Source organism: Synchiropus splendidus, chromosome 2 (assembly GCF_027744825.2).
Source record: "Synchiropus splendidus isolate RoL2022-P1 chromosome 2, RoL_Sspl_1.0, whole genome shotgun sequence".
Taxonomy (NCBI): Eukaryota; Metazoa; Chordata; class Actinopteri; order Syngnathiformes; family Callionymidae; genus Synchiropus; species Synchiropus splendidus.
In genome coordinates this window covers 20547883-20568991 of record NC_071335.1, presented here as the reverse complement: position 1 = coordinate 20568991, position 21109 = coordinate 20547883, and the positions used below count along the sequence as shown (strand labels likewise).

The window sequence follows — 21109 nt, the reverse complement described above, 5'->3', positions numbered from 1 at the left end:
TTTTGCATTTCCTGCCTGAGATGTTATGGAACAACAAGCTTTGCCACTTTGAACATCAGCCCAGATGACTTGTTTCATCCTACTGCTTGTTGACATTATATTTCAGAGTAGGAGCGGTTGATGGTCTGGAGCAACAAGATCAAACTCACATGACTTGCAGGAACGATTACTACGAACCTAGCATCCGATGATGATCACAGGTTAAAGGCTGAGCGGAAAAAGAGTCTGAGCTGTGGAGGACAAGGGGCTTATGGGGAGTGGGCTACGCACATATTCATAAAACTGAGGTTACATTAGGTTTCTGGGCTCGTTGTCATCACATATCAGAGTAGGAGCTGTTTAAGGTGTTCAAAACCTTCAAGCAGCCTCCTCAAGGGGGCGCTGTTGTTTGACATAATGTGTATAAACTTGGCGGGATATTGAATCCTCCCTATAAATCTGGCACCTGCGTCACAACTTCTTTCACACTGCACAACAGTTTTGTCCACCAAACGGCACCAATCTCATCTTCTGCTTTTGCTCCTGAGGCCATGTCATATTGATCAGTCGTGACAAGCGTTTGTCTTTACTTTCCTTCAGCTGCATACAGTACACGTTAGAACAACACACCCTGTGTCCTACGTCATCAATTACAGGTACATGTGAGGCTCAAACACCAACACACCAGCTCTTCTCATCCGCCGCAGGAAGTGCAGACGCTGCTCTGCCTTCCTAGCCAGGGAGGAGGTGTGGAGTGACCAGCTAAGATCGTCTGTGATGTGCGCACCCAGGTACTTGGTTGAGCTCACCACTTCCACAGCCCTGTTGTTGAGGTAAAGAGGGGCATGGCTGGGTCTCGATCGCCTGAAGTCCACAACAATTTCCTTCGTCTTGTCGAGAATCAGGGCCAGATTGTTCGCCTTGCACCAGTCCACCAGATGTTGCATCTCCTGCCTGTAGGCCAGCTCATCACTGTCCTGGATGAGACACACAACCATTGTGTCGTCCGCGTACTTCATGATGTAGTTGCTGCTGTACTGGGGGCGACAGTCGTGGGTCAGCAGTGTGAACAGCAGTGGGCTGAGGACACATCCCTGAGGGGAGCCGATGTTCTGGGAGATGACACTTGATGTGTTACTTCCTACTCGGACAGACTGGGTTCTGTTGGTGAGAAAGTCCAGCAGCCAGTTGCACATGGAGGCCTCCACTTTGTGCACCGGGCCCTTTGGGAAGTCCAGGAACAGCATCCGAACCAGAGTGTTCTTCCCCTCCAGGTGCTCCAGGCTCAGGTGGAGAGCAGTGGAGATGGCGTCCTCAGTGGAGCGGTTCGGCTGGTACGCAAACTGGAACAGGTTGAATGATGCGGGGAGTGTGGACACGATGTGGTCCTTCACCACCCTCTTGAGCACTTCATGATGGTGGATGTTAGTGCAACGGGGCGAAAGTCGTTCAGACACGTGGTCGTCGGTTTCTTGGCCACTGGAATAATTATGGCCGACTTGAAACATGGGGGGACGACCGCCTGGATCAGAGAGGTGTTGAAGATGTCCGTGAGCACTTGGGACAGCTGGTCTGCACGTTCCTTGATCAGTCGCCCAGGAATGTTGTCAGGGCCTGCAGCTTTACTTGCGTTCTTGTCCTCCTTGATGACATGCATGAACTTCAGTAGTTGTCTTCCCCTTTTTCTTTTGCTGGTACTTCCATTGCTAACATTCTGCGACATGATCCATGTCTTTCCTTTCCACTTGTCCAAACTACCCAAAATCTGGACCACCTAACTTCTCCATCTCCAGACAGTCGGACGTTTACCTACCAATAAAGGATTCTCAAGGTGCTGTTCTAGCATGTCACCTGCTAGATGGCAAGACATTCCCTTTAACAGAACCATCCAGAAACATTAGAAATATTATTCCTTTAGTTTAAAATGATATCTTAAATGTTCATACCAGAGGACTTTAAAATTAGTTGTCTTCCGGGACAACCTTATAGGTACCATTTTTGCCACCACTATTATTGGAAATACACCTCCCGTGTATCTCTGCGCGTCCATTTACTCGTGAGGATGAGAAGAATCCAACAAGTTAGATTCAAGAAATGTATTCCCTGACAGAGGAGTCTAATACATATGCAGAATGCTGGGTCAGCAACTACACCTGACTAAACTGTCTTGTCTTCACCCCTTTATACACATGGGCTCTGTCCTTGTCTAATTGGTCCGCAGTCGTTGTCGCCATTGTCGGTCGCTGGTTCCCTTGTAACCGTGGCAACGGTCGCAAAGCATGCTCTCCTCCTCCGGACCCAGGTCGCTCTCATCAGGACCAGCTCCTTCCAGCCCTGGAGATGATGATACTTTCCAGCCCCCTCCGTCTGACATTGGACCCACCCACAAGTTGTTTGTTCAGGCCTCCAGTGTGCTTCGCTCCCGCCATTGTACCATCTGTAACTTCTCTCTTTCTTACGTACACTCAACCACACTCTCTCCACTCAGCATTCCTTCCTTATTAGTAGCGCAAGCAATTCCAACGATAATTAATATTGTTTAATACACAATTCCCATTACTACATGTGAGAAATCCAGAATCCCCCCAGTGTCCACTCCTCTCCTTTGTATCATGTCAGTAGACTAGGAACCACAGTTTGGACGTCAACTTGAACCTCAACTTGAGTTTAAACTGAAGTGAGGAGGAAGGTGGCTGTCTGTTGTGAAAGGTTTGATGACTGCGTTGAGAAAGCCACCAGACTCTGGTCTCTCTCTGATTCTACCTCTGCTGTCACCTAGCATCGAAGGTCACCTGGCTGACCATTTCTGGCTCCAACCCCCTGACTGTGATGGCCACCTCGCTCTTGCACCAACATTCTGCAACAGTGGAGTTGGGCGGCGTGGACATCCTGAGGAAAAGAGTCACTTCCTGACCAGTGAAACCAAAACTGAGTGCTGGCTGGGCTCCTAAGTGAGTCACTGAGATAAAGCGTCCCGTCTCTGGACCACCCACTGCTGCCCAACTTGTTTACCAAGTTTGAAATGCATCAGCCGCACACCTTCACGGGCAGTTGAGCAGCGTTGGATCAGACAGGATGGTCTCTCTGCGACTCATCGCCGGTGCACTGCTGTTGGCTTGGTTCTCTGCCCCTGCTTCAGCCCAGCCTCCGGGAGGAACAGCGAGCAGAATATGTGAGTATAAACTGCCAGTCTGGTTCAGTTTTACTGTTGTAAATTAATTTAGGAGGAACTGTTTAGTTCACCAGTATGGAGCGTCATATACTAACATGAGGGACATTCTCTTGTTATAATCCAATTCATTTCACGCTAAAATACATTATAAATATGGAACATTGATTTATTGTGGTTCAGTCAAACTTTTTTTTGACCAATCAAAATAACTCCTGAAGTTTAGAAGACAATTCTGCAAATCTTGGCATGTATTTTGTTCAGATCTCTCTCTCAAGCACGGTTCTGACTGTGGTCGCCTGAGACCCTCCTACAACTGTTCGTTGATGTCAGTGTTTTTAACCGTTTTAAGCCACAACACACTTGGTTCATTGAAGGCGCACCACCAATGGAACCTCGGCCAAAGCTCAGTTGTGCTTAGTTGAAAGACCTGTAGAAAATCCATTTAATTTCTTAAAATCTTTGTGACACTCTGCTATTTTGTTTTTTTTTGTTTATATTTGTTTTGATTTTATCACAATCTTGGGGAATTTCCGGAGAAATCTTTGCCTCAGATACACAATAATTATTCTTTCTTTCTCACTTTTTGGACCTCATTTATATGTTTGTTTATTTCTTTTTACATTTAGTTTTTAGCCAACTTTTACACAGAGCAAACTTTGATAGTGTTACCAGTGTCAATAAAGTTTTGAAGTGAGGCGTCACAGTAGCCGTTAGCTCTGTTGGCGCCTCAGGTTAGAAAAACAACTTGAAGTTGGGCTTCTGACCGGCTTCTATGGAGAGTGTGAGGGGAGAGGAGCGCAGCAGTGTTTCCCCATACATTGTTTTTTGCAATCATGGGGACCGTTTGTCCGCCATACAATCTTTTGTTCTACCTCCAAATTACTCATTTTAAAATAATATATCTTTGTCATTGGTAAAAACATGTTCATGACGACGTATATTTATTCGTGTTGTAGCCAAGACCGTGTCGACACCAGAGTTAACAGAGACCGAGACCAAACTAAAAACAAATCTATGAATTCTACTAAACAAATTGTAGTTTGTACCAATTCAGTTCTTGATTTATTTTGAAAAAAAAAAGTATTTTGAAAGTTTCTATATGGTTTACAAAACTAGTATTAAATATTTATTCCCTGATATAAAGACTATTTATGCAGATGAAATTAATATTGGCGGGTTGTGTTTTTCTTGTTTCTATTCTTCTGTAGAACAGTCTTTTGAGGGGCAAGAAGAGGGGGGTCTTCAGTGGGGGTTGAGTGTCTTTCTTGTTTTTATTTGTTTGTAATTGTTGACTTCTGCAGTTGAGCGGATTCCTGGTGGTTTTGTAGTATGCACTCTTAATTGTGTGTACGTTAAATCTTCTGAACACTTTGTATGACAGTTCAGTTGCATGTTAATAGTCGCAGATTTCCTGACGCATGTTCTAAATCCCCTCTCCAGTCCCACGTGTGAGGGAAGTCAATCTGACGATCGAGCCCAGTTCTGAGGTGATAAGTGGAACAGATGTGATGCTGAGATGCCGGGCGGTGGTTGACGGTGCCCAGGGTCTGAGTCGAGAATACACCATCTACAAGGGTTCTGCTCCCATCTACACCAAGACCACCAGCAGCTCTGAAGACCTTCTTCATCCCCTCACTGAGGTGCAGATCTCCGACAAGGGAAGGTACTGGTGTAAAGTTGACGTCCAGGGTGTGGAGGTCACCAGTCACATCACGGCCCTGTTAGTAAGAGGTTAGTTTTCTTCTCAGAAAAGCTGGAGAAGTTGCTCTGCAAGAGTGTGACTTGTAAACGTGCTTACTTCCACAGTTGCCACTCCACAGCTTCAGCTTGACAGCACTGAGTTGACTGAAGGGGAGGTGCTAACAGCTCGGTGCACAGCCCCTGGTGAAACAGGACGCTTCATTTTCAACCTTTATGACAACTCTGAATATGTCCTGGAGAAAAGAGTCGACACCAACGACGCAGAGTTTAACTACACACTGATGACTGCTGGCAACCACACGATTCACTGCTCCTATGAAGTCATTGTCCAGGATGTTTCGACCAACTCGGCAGAGAGCAACAAAGTCACTGTCCTAGTAACAGGTTGGTGGTGCTTCTGAACCTCTTTCATCAAACTTCACATTAGCAAGAACCTTCATCTCATCACTGAATCCCCAACTTTTCAAAACCAGGTCCCAGAGAGGATCAATTTGTAAGTGTTAGAAAGTTTGTGTCTCAGAGGCCCTTCACACCGACACGGTTCTGGAATTGATCCTGTTGGGAAATAGGAGAAGTGGACAGATTTGTACACAGCCGAGAGACAAGGAGCACTGAAGTCAAGCCAGGAATCACAGTGTTGACTTGACTGCACCGCTCAATCTATGATGTGGAAACGACTGGAAGTGTAGCAGCTCTTTATTTAAATGCCTGGATGATGTGAAAGTTCAAGCAAAGTTAGGGTGAATGAATGAAGCTGATGAGTCAACGAGACTGATCATTGTTTCATCTTCCTACCTCAGATCTTGGCATCAGTCCAGTTCTGGAGATTAACCCCCTGGGAGAAATCTATGAAGGAGACCAGCTCAACTTATCATGTACCTACGTGACCTCTCTGAACCACGGAGACAAAATCGTCCTGAACCTTTGGCACGGGTCGAAACCTCTCAGCTATGGAGGCAACAGAATCGACTACAGTATGACTGTGATGGCTGAAGACTCCAGGGAGTTTGAGTGCTGGTTGATCATGGGGACAATACATAAATCAGACAAGAAACTGGTCTCAGTGATGGGTAGGTGCTCTTTTTGGCCGTCTGGTGTGAGTGTGATATTTTATAACCTGATGAAATGTTTGTCGGTCCAGACCTGTTTTCAGCACCGACACTCACTGTTACTCCTGCCGAAGTCTTTCCAGAGGATCCGATGACACTGACATGCAGAAGTGAAAGCTTTGCTGCAGAGAGGATCAACAAAGAGGACTTGACTTACTCGCTGGAGCCTGCGGCAGAGTTCATGCGTGAACAGCATGTTGGGGTTTTTCATGGCTTCGCCCCCACATTTGCCTTTAACTCCACCTGTGTTGCTGCTGCCAGAAACATCATCAAATCCAGTTTGCCACTGATGATTCGTCCGAACGGTGAGTGTCAGTGAAGCAAGTCTGCTTCAGCTTTATTTATTGGCGTTCTGTGTTGTTTTCTGAAGTCGCGTTCTGTTGACCCTGAAATTAGCTCAATTCCTGACACAGTTGACTAAAGTGTGATCCTGGCAATTTATGAAAGAGCTCAATGTTTAAAACATTTAATTTTTGTATAAGGTTTTATTAAATGAAAAAATATATTTAGGAAAATAATGTGATAATAATATGGGGAGTTTTACAAAACTGTGTTGGATTAAAAAAAAAAAATCGCAACCAAAGTAACTCAATTTATAGAAGATAAATTGCTATTGATGTGTTTGTCGCAAGTATCAGCCATATCAATTTCATAGCTCTTCTTGGAAATGTTGTGTGTGCTCTTCCCTACATTAATGCTTCAAATCAGTATCATATTTTGTTATAATATTGTGGTGTTTCGTGACACTTATCTTGTTCTTTTCATGATAATATCACATGATTTTGGTGCGTCTGAGCAGTTCTTGCAGGACCAGAGGGCAGCTGCCGAGGTGACGGTCAACTCTAGAAGGTGTTGCTCTGGAGGTTCTTGTGCGTTCTTGTGTTTTGTTGCACGCCAAGTGTCGTCGTCCACACTCGCCTGGAGGCAACCTGTATTTTACTGATACTCATAAAACACTCGCAGAGAGACAGTGGAACTGTGGACAGAGGCTGGCTCAGTCAATGCCTTCTTCACTCTTGGACAACTGTATCTCAGTTGGGCATTTCACATCTGCAAATCATATCAGATCATGAGTCTTGAAATGTAAAGGAAATATGAGGTGGTATTTAAATAAACCTTAACAAGACCTCGACCATTCAATGACAAATGGAAGACGTCATTTGTCGTGTATCAGGATCCCAAATTCCGTACCTAAAGCGACGCACTAGAACCTCCAGAACGTCTTCTTGCTAGAGTGTCCCCCTTGGCCATCACCTTGGCAGCAGCCGCCTGGTCCTGCAAGATCTCGCCGATCATCCGGGCGGTGCTCAAACCCACCCAATTATCATGACATGGTGAGAATATCACCAAATAACACAAATTACATTGAGACAAACAACACAAATAACACACTCCAAATGCAATGTCAATCCTGGTGATTCAAAACTGCCTGACTGGGTGGTGAATAAATCAGTACAAATAAGTACAAAATCATCAGGTGTTTATAACTCTGAACGTCACGTTTCATACAGCCTCAACACTAACACATGCATCTCCTCCCCCCACGTCGCACCCCACTGTTTGAGGATTCAGGCTGTTTAAAAAAATAACACCATTTACAGTGTCATTTACTTAAAAAAAAAACATCCAGTAACAGCAATGTGACGTCATCACTCTCAATGAATAAGGCTTTGATTCTGATGTCCTTTCTCCTCTTCAGTTCATGTCTCCACTCCCAAGATGACAGTGATGGAGCGAGCGGTCCAGGGTCGACCCTTCAGGATCCTTTGCCAGTCAGATGTTGGTAGCCTGCCCATAAACTACACCCTCTATCAGGACCTCCAGCCTGTGGACTACTTCACGGTCAGCCGGCCCGAGCAGCAGGCCATCTTCACAGTGACCGTCAGCAGTTCTGAAGAGATGCAGCAGTTCTTGTGTGAGGCACAGAACAAGAAGGGGATCAAAAACCTCAGCACGAAGCTCAACGACACTCTCATCGGTAGGTACATACAAATGTTGAAGTGTATGTTATTGATGATAACTGTGATATTAAAACGGCACAAACTCCGACTGAATCCAGCATGTTTTTGTTGTAGACCAGTGTTCATTAACATGGCATCTTAGCCAACTAAACCAGCATTGAGTCTAAAGCTGCCTAAAGTGTTTCATTTATGAAGGAAACATTTTTGCAAGGTTGTTCACATTTCCAATCAAATGCCACTTGTATGTCTCCAGTGTGAACTAAATGTGTTGGACACGATGACGTCAAGCACAGTGAGCGTGTTCAGTGCCTGTAAACATGGACGGTTTGCAAGTGGCGGAGCATATCTGGCCATTTTTAAAGTCAGCACATGCACAACATACAGTATATGTTTAAAGGAGAAGCTTTAGATGAGGGGGGAAAGGCAGGTTTTTTTTGTCCTGATGTTTCTGGGGCTCTGTTTGTCTGTTGACTGTGTCAAGTCACAGATGAGCGGTGCTTGCTTTGGATCGGCGGAACACTAGTCTGTTTCAACCACGATTCTAGTTCCTTTCCACTCAGCCTGCGAGCCGCTTCCAGGTTCCCACCTTCGGGGGAAATTGGGTTGAAACAGACCACAGTTGACATAAAATTCCCTCATTGTCGTGATGGGCAAATAAGGCTTCGCGAAACAGTGTACTCAGTTTCAGACCTCAGTAGGTGGCGCTCTCAGGCAAAAAAAATGACTTAAGGTTTCATTGCAATGGTTGTTCAAATCCCAAGCGCTTGGAGCAGATAGTGCCATCTGGTGGTGGTGGAAAATGTGGACACTGTTTCGTGAAGCCTGTTGATGCTGATAGCGATTGTCCGACATTATTAGTAGCAAAGAGGTTTCATAGTTGGAAGCGGCCTTTTGTCTCTCCCCGCATCATTTATCACTCAAACCCATTTTCTTTTTGTTCCCCCAGTTCCTCTGTCACATCCTACTTTGACCGTCATCCCTGTCGAGTCTGAGGTTTCCGAAGATGATGATCTCTATTTGATCTGTGGCGTGAAAGGTTCACCACCGGTCACTTTTAAGTGGTACCTCGTGGGGATTGATGAGCCACTTGCCACCAACACATCGGATAAAAATACCTCGCACTACCTGATCAAGGGTCTGCGTACAGGGCAAAGTGGCACCTACATCTGCGAGGCCATCAACTACGCTAATAATGTCGTCCGAAGTGCCCCAGTTGTGATCACTGGTGAGAAAGAAAACCTACAACCTTGTTTCACAGACATTTTCCGACGTTGGCAACATTCCACATAAATACTTGTGCAAATGACCTATGAGTCAAGCTGGAACTGTTTGGATCAGTGGCGGCAGAAGTCTTTGATTTGTCTGGAATTCTGCCTCACCGAAGGTGTTTATGTGTCATGGCATTACACAACCCTTAACTAAGACTGACATGACATTTAGTGAAGGTTTGCGTTTACAAATATTATGTGTTCCGGCTTGACTGTTATCTTTTAATTCCATTTTTTAATTGGCTAATAACCAGATTCCACCGCTTCTCCCTCGTCACACCTCTTCATTTCCTTATTTTTACCTTCACTAACATTCCTCAAGAACGCTCCAAAGCTTCCTTCCACATAACCAAACCATCAGAGTCTGGCCTGTCTGGCTTTCTCTCCAAACTTGTGCCCTCGAGCCGTCCCTCTGGTGTATGGTCACTCCCAATGAAAACCTGAGCATCCTCTACTCTGATTCTTCTAACTCTGCTTCTTGTGTGTGTCATAGCTGCTGTCTCTCAACTGTACATCATGGTAAGTCTCACTACTGTCCTGTACAGCTCACACGAGCTGGCTCTCTTCTGTCACAGATCACCCCGGTCAATCGTCTCCACCTTATCAGAGATCACTGTCAGATATTGATGCCTGAAACCCACTTAAAGTAGTCACAAAAGTTACACTTACAACCGAGTTATGGTTGGGCGAGTAGCAGCTGGAACAAAGAGACCCAGATTTTCCTCTTCCCAGAGACCTCCCTCTCTTCTGGGGAATACTGAGGTGTTCGGAGGCCATCTAAGAAATAGTGCCCAAGGGTGGTGTCCAGGAGGCTTCCTAGAGGCCATCTAGAGTTTGACATCTTCCCCATACCGCTCCTCAAGTCTGATGGCTGAAGTTCATGGCGCAAGACTGGAGTGCGTGTCCATCTAGTGCACTCCATCTTTCTGCCTGTAGATATTATGGACAGAACCTGGGACAAAGGGCAGCCTCTGTGGAATACAACTCTTACTGGAAAGGCAAACCCAACTTCATGCCCATAAAACAACTGAACTGGTTGGCCAACCTCCTATGAACCTGCAATGTCAGTCTAGGGTTTGCTTCAACTCGACTGGGGATAGACCTCGCCATGGAGGCTTTCAACAAAAGGAGCTCACTCACTCACTATCTGCCAGTCCAGAGGCAAGTCCTTGAGAGGGTATCGATCACTTCCTATCATAAGGTGCATTTGTGCTTCAGGTGGAGAACTGGGAGCTAATGTTCTCCTGTACCTTCCACAACCAAATGTCAAACAAGCTTTTGGGTCTGAAGGAAGATGTGTGATTTTATCATTCTCATATCAGCCTGTAATTGTTTTCTCTCTGTCTGCTGCAGTCCGCATGGCTCTGTGGAAGAAGGTCTCCATTGGGGCCTCCGTCTCACTGCTGGTGGTGGCGCTGATTGCAGTCGCTGTGGGATTCTTCGCGAGCAGAAGAGGTAGAAGCTCTGTCAGTCATCCAACCAATAGATCCTCAGAAATATAACATGCAAAAGCACGGTCTTGCTCCCTTCCTGCCCATCCCCAATTCGCCCTCCCGTCTGTCTCTCCTCTCCTTTCTGATTGTAGGTAAAAGAGAGGGAGCGGCTGAATTATCAGTGTGAGTTGGCTTGACTCATTTCGTCCTGAATGTGATGTGCTGTGGTGAGGAAGTGAGAGCCAGAGGGATGAGGCAGTCAGGGTTTATTCAGGGGAGTCGATCAGAAATCCATACAGGGATGAAGCAAGAAAAAAATGTGATTTAATACCAACTGTGTTCCATGAATTGATTCAGATTATTCAAAATAATGAAAATAAGTCACTCAAGATGACAATCTTGATACGTAAAAATGACTTTCAAGTTTACTTCCCACTTTCAAGGCTAATATTTGACTTGACGCCCCAAATTCTTGATCAGATGGAGAGCAGATCAAGACAAAAAGATAACTCTTCGATTAATATTAGAGTTCCGCAGCATTGCTTGAGAAGAGGAAATTGGTTTCACCAGAAAGTCTATTGGGTGAATTTCTGTTAGCTAATATGTAAATGATTCTAGGTATCGAATATATGTACCAACAAATGGACTGGTTAAAAGGTTTTCCAACAGTTTGATGCTCGGTGAAGTTTGACTTTCTTTTCCCTGTTTCTCAGAAAGCCTTCGAGCCCTAACTCAGATGACACTTTAGCCGAGACTTTTACGTTCAACAATGAGGTTCATAACGCAGATCCAGGTAGTTTGGATTTACTCTTCTTTGTGTGCGACGCATCAACCTCTAACACCAAATCCACCTTCATCACAACCCACGCATTCTAACTCCTGAGGCCTCACATATTCAGGATCGGACGTCCCGTTGGGATGCCTTTTTCATGGTGACTCATTAGGCTTTCAACTGACTCCATCTCCTGATGTCTAAAAAAAAAAGTAGGGGTTGCCATAACATGAAGCCAAGAGGTGTTTCCGTACTTGAAAACTAGCTGTGGAAGGCCGACCTCTGTGTCAACATTGGACGCAAAAGACTGGTGATGCCTTCGAAGTGAGAATGTGCTGTCTTAACAATCTAATGGTGATTCATGCACTCACAGTTGGGGAAACTACTTTGCATATCATGTAGTTGTGCCTGCAATAGTTTTTAAATCTAAAATAAAATAGGTTAAAAAGAAGTCATACATGCTGGAACAATATACATCCAGGTACACATTAGTCGTGTCGATACATACAACATAAAGGGCGTGCTCCAATATATCCATGGTTTGTCCGATAGGCCTGAGCCATCCTTAACTCACGTTTGTGATATTTAAGTGTGGTGACATTTGTTCTCTAGGGGCGACTATAGTTGGGAGAACAATAGTAGCGAGTGTAAATGTGATTTAAGGAACTTATTTCATGTCGCAACAATATTATTTCATGCTACTTGCCAATTTGTATTTGTGGTTGACCTCCAAAAAATACATAACCGTCATTGAATTACTTGACACAGCATAAAGTATGAATGTAGTTAAACTAGCTATGAGTTACAACAAATGTTAGTGAAGCGATGTAGTTCAACTACATGTAGTTCAAGTCTCCCCGACACTGCCGGCGTCTAACATGCATGTTGTCATAACTGGACTGCTGGTGATCGCAGGTACACTGACATGTGCATGCGTGTGGAACTCGGGTGTCTGACTTGTCAAGGGGCGTGTCTTAGGTTATCGTCTTCTTTCAGATGGAGTGCTGCGCTATAATGGCTTGGAGGGGAGAGTGACCAATGGGACGCGAGATAGTGTGACATCACTGCCCAATGAAACCAACAACAGAAGCAGCTACAGTATCTTGGCATCAGTGTAGCACAAGTGCCGTTGAGGCACAGGAATTTGATCCAAACAAACTTTTCAAGAGACTGAAAAGATGACGGAATGAGCGTCTGGTGTTTGGTGAATGTTGTCACTGCGACCCACTGCTCCCTCTCCCTTCCTCACGAGTGTCTGTCCATGCCTGGTTGTCGTCCATGTCTGCATGACTGTATATTGTCATTGGTCTCTGTACATTTACACTTATATATACATTTGACACTGACTGTAATATGTATATTTTGGTTGATCCCTGAGAAGAGGCACTAATAGAATAAACAGAGGTCTAATTTAGAAATGTCTCATTACTGTTATTTCACATCTATGGTGATATTTTCCTGTGTGTACGGCATGTTTTCACTTGCTGCTGACGTCCCTAAATTACAACTTAAACAAACCGCAGCCAACAGGAGAGTGGTTTGATTTGTTTCCTCATGGAATCCACAACACAGACTTCCTTCAGCGGCTTGAACAATAGGGTCAGCAGAAGACTTCCTCTGTTTGCAGCGTTCTGCAGACAGTGCCGTCTACACTGCTGAATATTCGGCTTATTTTTGCATTTAGGATTTGAGGTGTTGCCTATATATATATATATATATATATATATATATATATATATATATATATATATATATATATATATATATCACCAAAACAAATTGCTAACTTTACCACCTTTAACCAGAGCTCTGAAGCAAACGTAAACCCAGTTGTTATGACCCCCTCTCTTTTAGCTCATGGTATTTGAGCCACTTGCTCTCATTGGTATTTTCCATGTAGCCCTCCCTCGGGACTGTTGGTTCCAGTGAGACAACTTGTTTGGAGAAGGAAAAGGGCTGGACGATTTAATTGAGGCCTCGCAGGTGTGGCACATCAAGATGCTGACCAGACGGTGTGATTGTTGCGCAGCCTTCAGCTGGCCACAGTCAAATGCTGCTCTGAGGGTTTTATCGCTGCACCATGCCACTGGTGTCATGGGTTGGAGGGAACATGACTAATATTTGAATCTTCATTTCAACACCATAAGCTGTCACCAAGAGCATGTCAGGGTGTTTCAAAGCGAGCTGACCTCGCCTCTCCATCAGATGCTGGTAATGACTGCACAGCTAATTTAACATTGTATTTTAGTCCAAGAATAGTGTGATCGATGTAATAGTTTATCCGGTTTCAGGTCGGCATATTTCCATTTCACCTCTCTCAGTGCTGCTGTTCTGCTTCAGGGCCTCGTCTCCTCTGCTGTAGCTCACTTTTCTTTGTCGTCTGTCACAAACCCATCCTTAAGCTTCAACTGCATTGTCACCCTTCCTTGTCGTCCAACAGCCATCTCACTGCCATGGGCAGCAGAAACTATGGAACTTTCTCCCACTAGTCAGCGGACACAAACTCTCTCCCAAACTTCAAATCCCAACCAAAAACTCATAGCCCCTAAAAGTATGCCTTCAGATTGTCATCCTCCACTTGTTTGCTTTTTATTTGTATTTTCCTTCTCTGTACAGTGTCCTTGAGTGATGGGGAAGGTGCTTTTAAATGCATGTGTTATCACCATTATTGCAGCATAATACAAAATAGCTTGGCACTAACCATTTGCCTCTCTGTGTCCCACAGAAAACAGAGCAGAGGTCGGCGTCTGGAGTGAGCGTCCGTCAAGAGCAGGTCTGTGAAAATGGTCATCTTGTCACATTGACATTTTCGTGTCCAATTTCTAACATTTAAAATTAAATTAAAGTATTTTTTGTTATTTTCTTTTCTTGGTTGAAAAATGTAAAGATTTTGCGACAAGTGAAAGGTCCATTCATTGAAGTTGATCATGCGACATGTGATACTCAAAACAACAACTGATCCCAGTCAAACCCTCCATGGTGTTTCACATACGCAGCACTTCTATATTGTCTGTCCATCTGCAGTACAGTGGATCGTTCAGACAGGAAGTCAGTCAAAGGATCCAGTTAACTGTTAAAGTCAAAAACTCTTATGGACCAGTGCTTTGGTGTATGACCAGTGATACCACGGCTCTTCAGCAGTATTTGGTGGGATCCAACAGTCTTCTGGTGCTAAACATGTGAGCGTAAGATGTGGTTTATTTTAACAGCACCAGCTGTTACTTGAAGCGAAGGTTCAGAACTTGTGAGGTTGCATGATCTATGAACAGTTTAAAGTGGCCCATATAGAGGTTCACATTGACATGGAACCTGGTAAACACGTTGACCTGAAAGTCAAGCAACACAGGTCAATAAACCTGTAAAATATTGTATTGTTTCTCTCTTATGTGTTCAGCCAGTGCCGTGGAGAGCAGGGCGATGACCGCCGAGCCAGATGTGGAGTACACGGAGGTGGTGCACCCCCAACCCAAAGACCCTGCCAGAGGTAATCCCCAACTCTCTCAAAATCCATCCTCAAAATCTTTTCATTGTGCATCCTGGTTTTCTCGCATTCCATCATGGCAGATAAGACCTTCCTGGGAGGGGCATAATTGCTCAGAACTACAGCCGCTCCACACCAATAAACAGGAAGGGTTGAACTAATTACCCTCCTGGTCTCTGATCGTGCCCCCTCTCCTCTTCTTTAATGGATGTAGAATGTTATCTGCTGTTGTTTGATGTCTGCCTTGTGTCTTTGACTCCAACAGCTCCGCTGAGAAAGGGCACAGACACCGTTTACAGTGAGCTCCAGACGTCCTCACACGGTGAGTGTAACACAGCGAGTGCTGACTCTGTGTTTCTGGACTCAGACAGGACACACCTATCTTCTATCAGAATCAATGTTATCAAAACTGGGCTTCACATTGGGAGGGGGAAGCAGAACATGTTTCACTATTACCTGTTTTTCTGGGTCTGTTTTTTAGATTCGTAGATGCGTGTTAGCAAAATATCAATTCTGTGGATGTGGAAATCCCTCATTCGTGTTGTTGTTTGTTTCACTTCTCCAAGCATTTGCTTTGCTTACATTTTCTCAAATTTAACTCTGTCAGCCAGTTCAAACAAACCTCCTTAATAAAAAAAAAGTTTCAGTGGCTGCATTTGATTGTCATTTTTATCAAGACAATAACCCGAAACTTCCTCACACCACGGTCGTATTGATGCCGAGATGTTCTCTCCTCTCATGTTGGTCCTCACTCTTGTGAAGTTCACAGTTTTAAAGTTTTTTTTTTATTGGTCTTTCTTTTTCTATAAGGAATTTGCACCTCATGTGTGCCATTAACTTTTTGATGAGTCACTATGTGAGTCATCAACAGTGACCAAGCACTTGCACTGACCTGCTATTGTTCCTCTCCAGGTGCTGCTGACCTTCAGGGATATGTGAGTAGTACACATTTGTGGGTTGTTATCATGCTTCCTCTCCATGCAGTTCTCAGTCGCCTCAGTTTGTCCAAACAGATTTCATGTATGAAGACAAACTGAGAAGATGCAGAGAACTGTGGATAAAGCACTGGTTTGGTTTGCAAAATAGCTGAAAAAAAAAAAACCCAGATGAACAGATTTTAATGTTGATCCTGTAAGACACGATCAAGATTTTCTTGCTCTCACGTGACCTTGACCAACTTTCTTCCTCTCCCGCTGAGCTCATTAGATTTCAAAAGAATGATATCAACGATATTTCAAATGCTAAAAGAGGTACCTAAGTGTAAAGTATTGAAATCCACAAGAAAGTAGTAAAGATGGCACTTACACTAAGTACACAAACCAGGCAGTACAGATGAATGTCTTAGAACAGTATTGAGATATGTCATGTATTCTGTCACTCAAATTTTTTTTGGGTTGAAAATCATAATACTGGAGGAAATGAGCTGCTTGGCGCATGTCTGCACCCTTTCTTTTTTCTTGTTAATGCATTTTCACCCATTTGCCTGTGACTTGACGTAACTCGCGCCTTCCCCTAACTCTGGTCTTACTGGTCACACTCTCCACAGTCTGCTATCCGGAGGGGAAAATGGCTGTCAGAGTTTCCATGCCAGAACAAAAGCAGCGAGGTTGTCATTTCCTTCCTTATCAGTCCGTCAGATCAACTCTTCTGTCCCCTTCTGTACCCTCTCTAGTCCAGGCCGCACACGGTCCGACAGCATGACTCAAAATTCCGCAGCATGTTTGTCTTTACATGGAGTTGAAGGCGACCACATTAGAAGGAAAGAATCGGGGATGCGAAGTTGTGAGCAATGAGCTACTGTTTTGTTCATCAGGAAGTGTCTTGATAACAGATGGGTTCGACTGACTGGCAGTTGTCTAGCAGATTAGTTCTCTTTGACTCTTGATACTCGAGGTATTTGAGTATCAGATAATGTGTAATTCCTAAAAGCTCACAACGCTGAAGTGAAGCATGTTTGCGCCAGACTATTTATTATTAATTTCATTGAATCTGAGAGGACGCAGCCATTTAAACTGAGAAAGGAAAGATGAGTTGGTGGTGGCTTTGTCCATTAAAGCAAAGTTTACGTCCCCAAAAAACAGTAAGCAGGTTAATAATAATAATAATAATAATAAGACAAGTAAAGTTAACCTGATTAAAACTTTGTCCTAGCTTTCCTGTCAGTATATTTCTGCACTTCAATCGTGTCATTTATTTTCATATTCGTTTTTTTCTGCTGAAGCTGGCTTAGCAAATATTGAGATGTGCACATTTGGAGCATTGACGGCGAATCTAAACTCACTTTCACGGACGATAGAATTAAATTTCATTTAAAACTGTGATAAAAGGAAGAAATTATTTGGTTATAGGTTATTTGTTACCTTGATATGTAAAATAATGCTTGAAAAAAATGCAAGATTTATTGTTGTCATTTCAATGAATGATTAATTGTCTTTGGTGTGATTTCAATGTCATTCTGATAAGATTGCATTCCTCACTGCATCAGCATTTTCAGGGTCAGTTTGTGTGTGTGCAGGAGTCAGAGGAGTACGTGGAGCTCAGCCGCAGCGATCCACCCGAGTCAGTCTCCTTTCGCTCTGATGTGACCTCTGCCCAGGACTCGTCTGTGCCCAACATCAGAACAAGTTCTGACTATACCTCTGAATCAGTTTGAAACCTCAAGTGTGTCTTATGGTCTTGATGTGCGCCGGTTTCCCTGACGGCGCCAGTGGATTAGAAGAACCTACTGTTGTGAGAAATGTCCCACTGTTTTGTGTTTTAATTTTATTGTTTCGCTTGGAATGAAAGGAAACCGAATGCTCCAGTCGTGTGTATTCAATCTGTCATGAAGGCTTCCTGTGCTGTCTGAGATCCAGTAAAAGAAAAAAAAAAGCAAAACAACACCTGCCACATGATTCAACCTGACATCATCAGTTGTGTTTGAAGTAACTCCATTACAGATCTTATATTATAATATTATTATATTATTATATTATATTATTAATATTCCCTGATTTTATTTGTTATATTCCACTTTTGACGGGGCAGAACGTGTTAGTTTTACACACTCCGTAACATCATACTCTAGTAAGATAATGAAGGGGGGAGGTTTTGCTACAAAGGAAATGAATGTAGAATATATATAACGGACATATTTATAAAATAATTTAATGTTATAACAGGCTTTACATGATAGTAAGCGTTCGTTTGTGTGGCATGCAGTGACAATTCGTTACACTAGAGGGCAGCATCCCTCCAATCCTCAGAGGAGCATCACGTAGTGGGGTTGTGCGTCCAATGTTCATATCCGTCTTCAACCGGGAGAAATGGGAGGTTGGGCAGTTACACCTTTAGTAGCGGCCAGTAAACGGTGCTGCAGAGACAGTGCCATCTGCTGGCTTCAATAAGTAGGTGCAGACGAGCGTGTGTGCAACTGTGAAACCCGTGAATAAGCTTATGGAAAACGAACAATCTAGTCTGTTTACGAAGCTTTTTCAGACAAAACGAACAAAAATGATAGTGAAAACGTCATTCGACTTACTTTATCTAATACAGAGGCATATTTAAATAATTTAAAATCTATTTAAATTAAATGAATCTATCTATTGATCTGTTTTGTTTTTTGCGACCTTCTTCATTCATGCACTTGACAAATACCTCATATTTGGGAGAAAAAAAACTATCACAAAGCAGTAGAAACTGAATGAAAACTATGTATTTTCAAGTAATAAAAAAAACATCAAACCCACTAAAACTAATGGAAAATCCCAGACTATTATTTTCTTTTTTTTTAAATTAAATTTCTATCTTGTTTTCCACCTTGTGATTTTTATTTTTCATGCTTCTGCCTGTGCACAGGAAAAGTGAGGGTTGTGAGTCATGTGATGACAGACAACATGACAGTGACTGACGCAACAACATCCATTTAGAGCCATGATGAAATTAGAGGCCCCGCTTATTAATATCAATTCAGGTTTTTTGAGGCTTTCAGTCAAGAGGTTTTGTTTGTTCTGTGTGTATTTATGCAATGTGACAAGACTCAGCGAACTGAATAAGCTGCCATTGTCTTTATTTGCTAAACCAATATTTACACATTGCTGTAAACATAAGAGACTTCAATGTTTGACGGTGAAGTACAACTAAATGTATTGATATGAAAGGGTTGCTGCATCCAACTGGTTTCAAGGAGTCATTTAAAAACACAATCCACGTAAAAAAAAAAAGCAGGCAGGGCTCCATGGGTTTGTGCATTACTTGGTCTCTGTCATCCTCCCAGTAAAGCCTCATTAAACTTTAATGTTATGACTCCGTCCATGTGCTCAGAACATTGTGTGTGTTGATTATTTTCCATCCTGTCCTCTCATCCACATTCATCCTGGCGATTAGCTGACTTCCTGCAGGTTCATTTAAAATATTATTAACCTCCGGCCACCGCTCATCACTCTCATCATGGTGAGAGCTTTCTTGCAGAGAAAAGTGCTGGAAAAGCTTTAAAAATGAGACACAGAATTACGATTATCACAATAATTATTTATTTTTAATGTTAGGGTAATGAGGTTGGATTTACTTTTCTCTTAAAACCATGAACATTTCATTTAAAAACTGTGATAAAAGGAAGAAATTATTTGGTTATAGGTTGTTTGTTACCTTGATATGTAAAATAATGCTCAACAAAGTGAAATCCAATCTCTTTCCACCGTTTACAACGAAAGTGTGAAGCCTCGAGGAGTGAAAATTACTTTGTGTAAACCTACTACATTGTTTACACAGCTGTAGTCTGGTCTTCTTGTCTGTTCTGTAATTTTACACACCAGTTGCCTGAGAAATTCTGATGGCACGTTCCACGGCTGAAGCATAGCACAGCAAAAAAGGGAGGGCCAGGAAAGAGTGCCTTGGGGAACCCCAGTATTACTCAACATCTCCCCAGACTGAGAGAATTTGGGCAGGCTGTTCATAGTCTGTGATCCACCTTTTCTGCCGACAATCACGTGCTGGAGTCCATAAAAAAATAAAATAAAATAAAGCAGGTAGACCACATGGATACCGTCAGATAATTGAGACCAGAATTCAAGAACAAATTTGAATTATGCCACGACTCCCATCAAATTTCTGATAAATAATCATACATTTGTATTTATTTATTGGTGCAGTATGTGTAATGCATTGTATTGTATTCTGACACCATCATTACGGTTGAGTCTTCGGCGCTTGGTGCTGGAGACTTCTTTCCTATAACAGCAGTGATCAGTTCTTTCAAACTAAGAAGAAAATATATGGATCCCTGAAAGCACCAGGGCTATGTTTTCACAGAGCCTGTGTCAATGCAAATGGCTGGGTCCAAGGAAATTCCCTCCTACTGAAATCACGTTTACAAGAGAACATCTGGAGGGAGCATGTGGTGCTCTGTTGCTAAGTCAGAGCTGAACAAATATGCTAACTTGATTTACATATTCTTACTCATTATTTTAAACTGGTTGGACCAACTCTTGTGAAGCTGCTGAACTTGATTTTAATAGCGACTTTCATCTGCTGCATTAATGGAGGACTCTCTTCATTTTTCACTCTGGAGGTAACACCAATATATATATATATATATATATATATATATATATATATATATATATATATATATATATATATATATATATATAAAATTATTTTTATTTATTTATTTATTTATTTTTATTTTAATACTGACCTGATCATCCAACTTGTTCCAGGTGGTTGTTTTTATGCAAATTAGACTTAGATAATAATGAAATAATTACCTGAGCCACCTCCAATGGAATTCTAGGTCATGAATCACATTTTATTGTTTATGGTGATGAATAAAGATTGGAGCAGGAAGTGACCAGCATGTCATAGTTTTTCACACTGAACTAAATTTTTGATTAATAATTCACTACGGTTCCGTTTTCAAATCTTGGTTTATGGTCATGTTTATAGACAAAAATAGACCGCTACTAGTGAAGGGTTGATGAGGTTTCATGAAACAGTGTCCTGATTTTCAGAGGCCACTAGATGGCGCTGTCTGCTGTCAAATGTTTGGACTTGCCCAACTAATTCAGTGAAACCTCACTTCATAGCTAAGCCAAAAGCGCCATCTAGTGGCCTATGAAAATCAGGACACTGTTTCATCCACCCTGCAATACTGTTTCATGATACCTCATCTACCCATCTCTGACTGATACGATATCATCTACACAGACAGTTGAAACTAAATGCCGATGAGGAGGAGCGCAGAAGCATGTGAG

The 21109-nt window shown here is 42.9% G+C and overlaps 1 protein-coding gene across 6 annotated transcripts; it reads left to right on the top strand.

The window, feature by feature from the left end:
• The first annotated feature begins 651 nt into the window (after positions 1–651).
• On the top strand, positions 652–19141 carry pecam1b (platelet and endothelial cell adhesion molecule 1b). Of its 6 annotated transcripts, XM_053857602.1 has the most exons (17): positions 652–770; positions 2759–3151; positions 4592–4882; positions 4958–5236; positions 5653–5922; positions 5994–6266; positions 7661–7939; positions 8869–9147; positions 10544–10645; positions 10776–10806; positions 11337–11416; positions 14121–14168; positions 14790–14879; positions 15142–15198; positions 15789–15811; positions 16423–16482; positions 17392–19140. In XM_053857602.1, exons 2-17 carry the CDS (start codon positions 3055–3057, stop codon positions 17527–17529), a joined length of 2397 nt encoding a protein of 798 aa, XP_053713577.1. In that variant the 5' UTR covers positions 652–770; positions 2759–3054; the 3' UTR covers positions 17530–19140. The 6 variants fall into 6 exon arrangements, 5 of the variants coding, with proteins under 5 accessions (XP_053713577.1, XP_053713579.1, XP_053713578.1 ...); XM_053857603.1 differs by lacking the exon at positions 16423–16482 and having other exon boundaries at positions 654–770; XM_053857604.1 differs by lacking the exons at positions 10776–10806; positions 11337–11416 and having other exon boundaries at positions 653–770; positions 17392–19141.
• The last annotated feature ends 1968 nt before the right edge of the window (positions 19142–21109 follow it).

Coding starts and splice junctions, on each gene's coding strand:
- pecam1b (XM_053857602.1), top strand. CDS start 3,055: ATGGTCTCTCTGCGACTCATCGCCGGTGCACTGCTGTTGGCTTGGTTC. Junction 5,237..5,652: donor AGTCACTGTCCTAGTAACAG/GTTGGTGGTGCT, acceptor TTCCTACCTCAG/ATCTTGGCATCAGTCCAGTT. Junction 14,169..14,789: donor TGAGCGTCCGTCAAGAGCAG/GTCTGTGAAAAT, acceptor TTATGTGTTCAG/CCAGTGCCGTGGAGAGCAGG.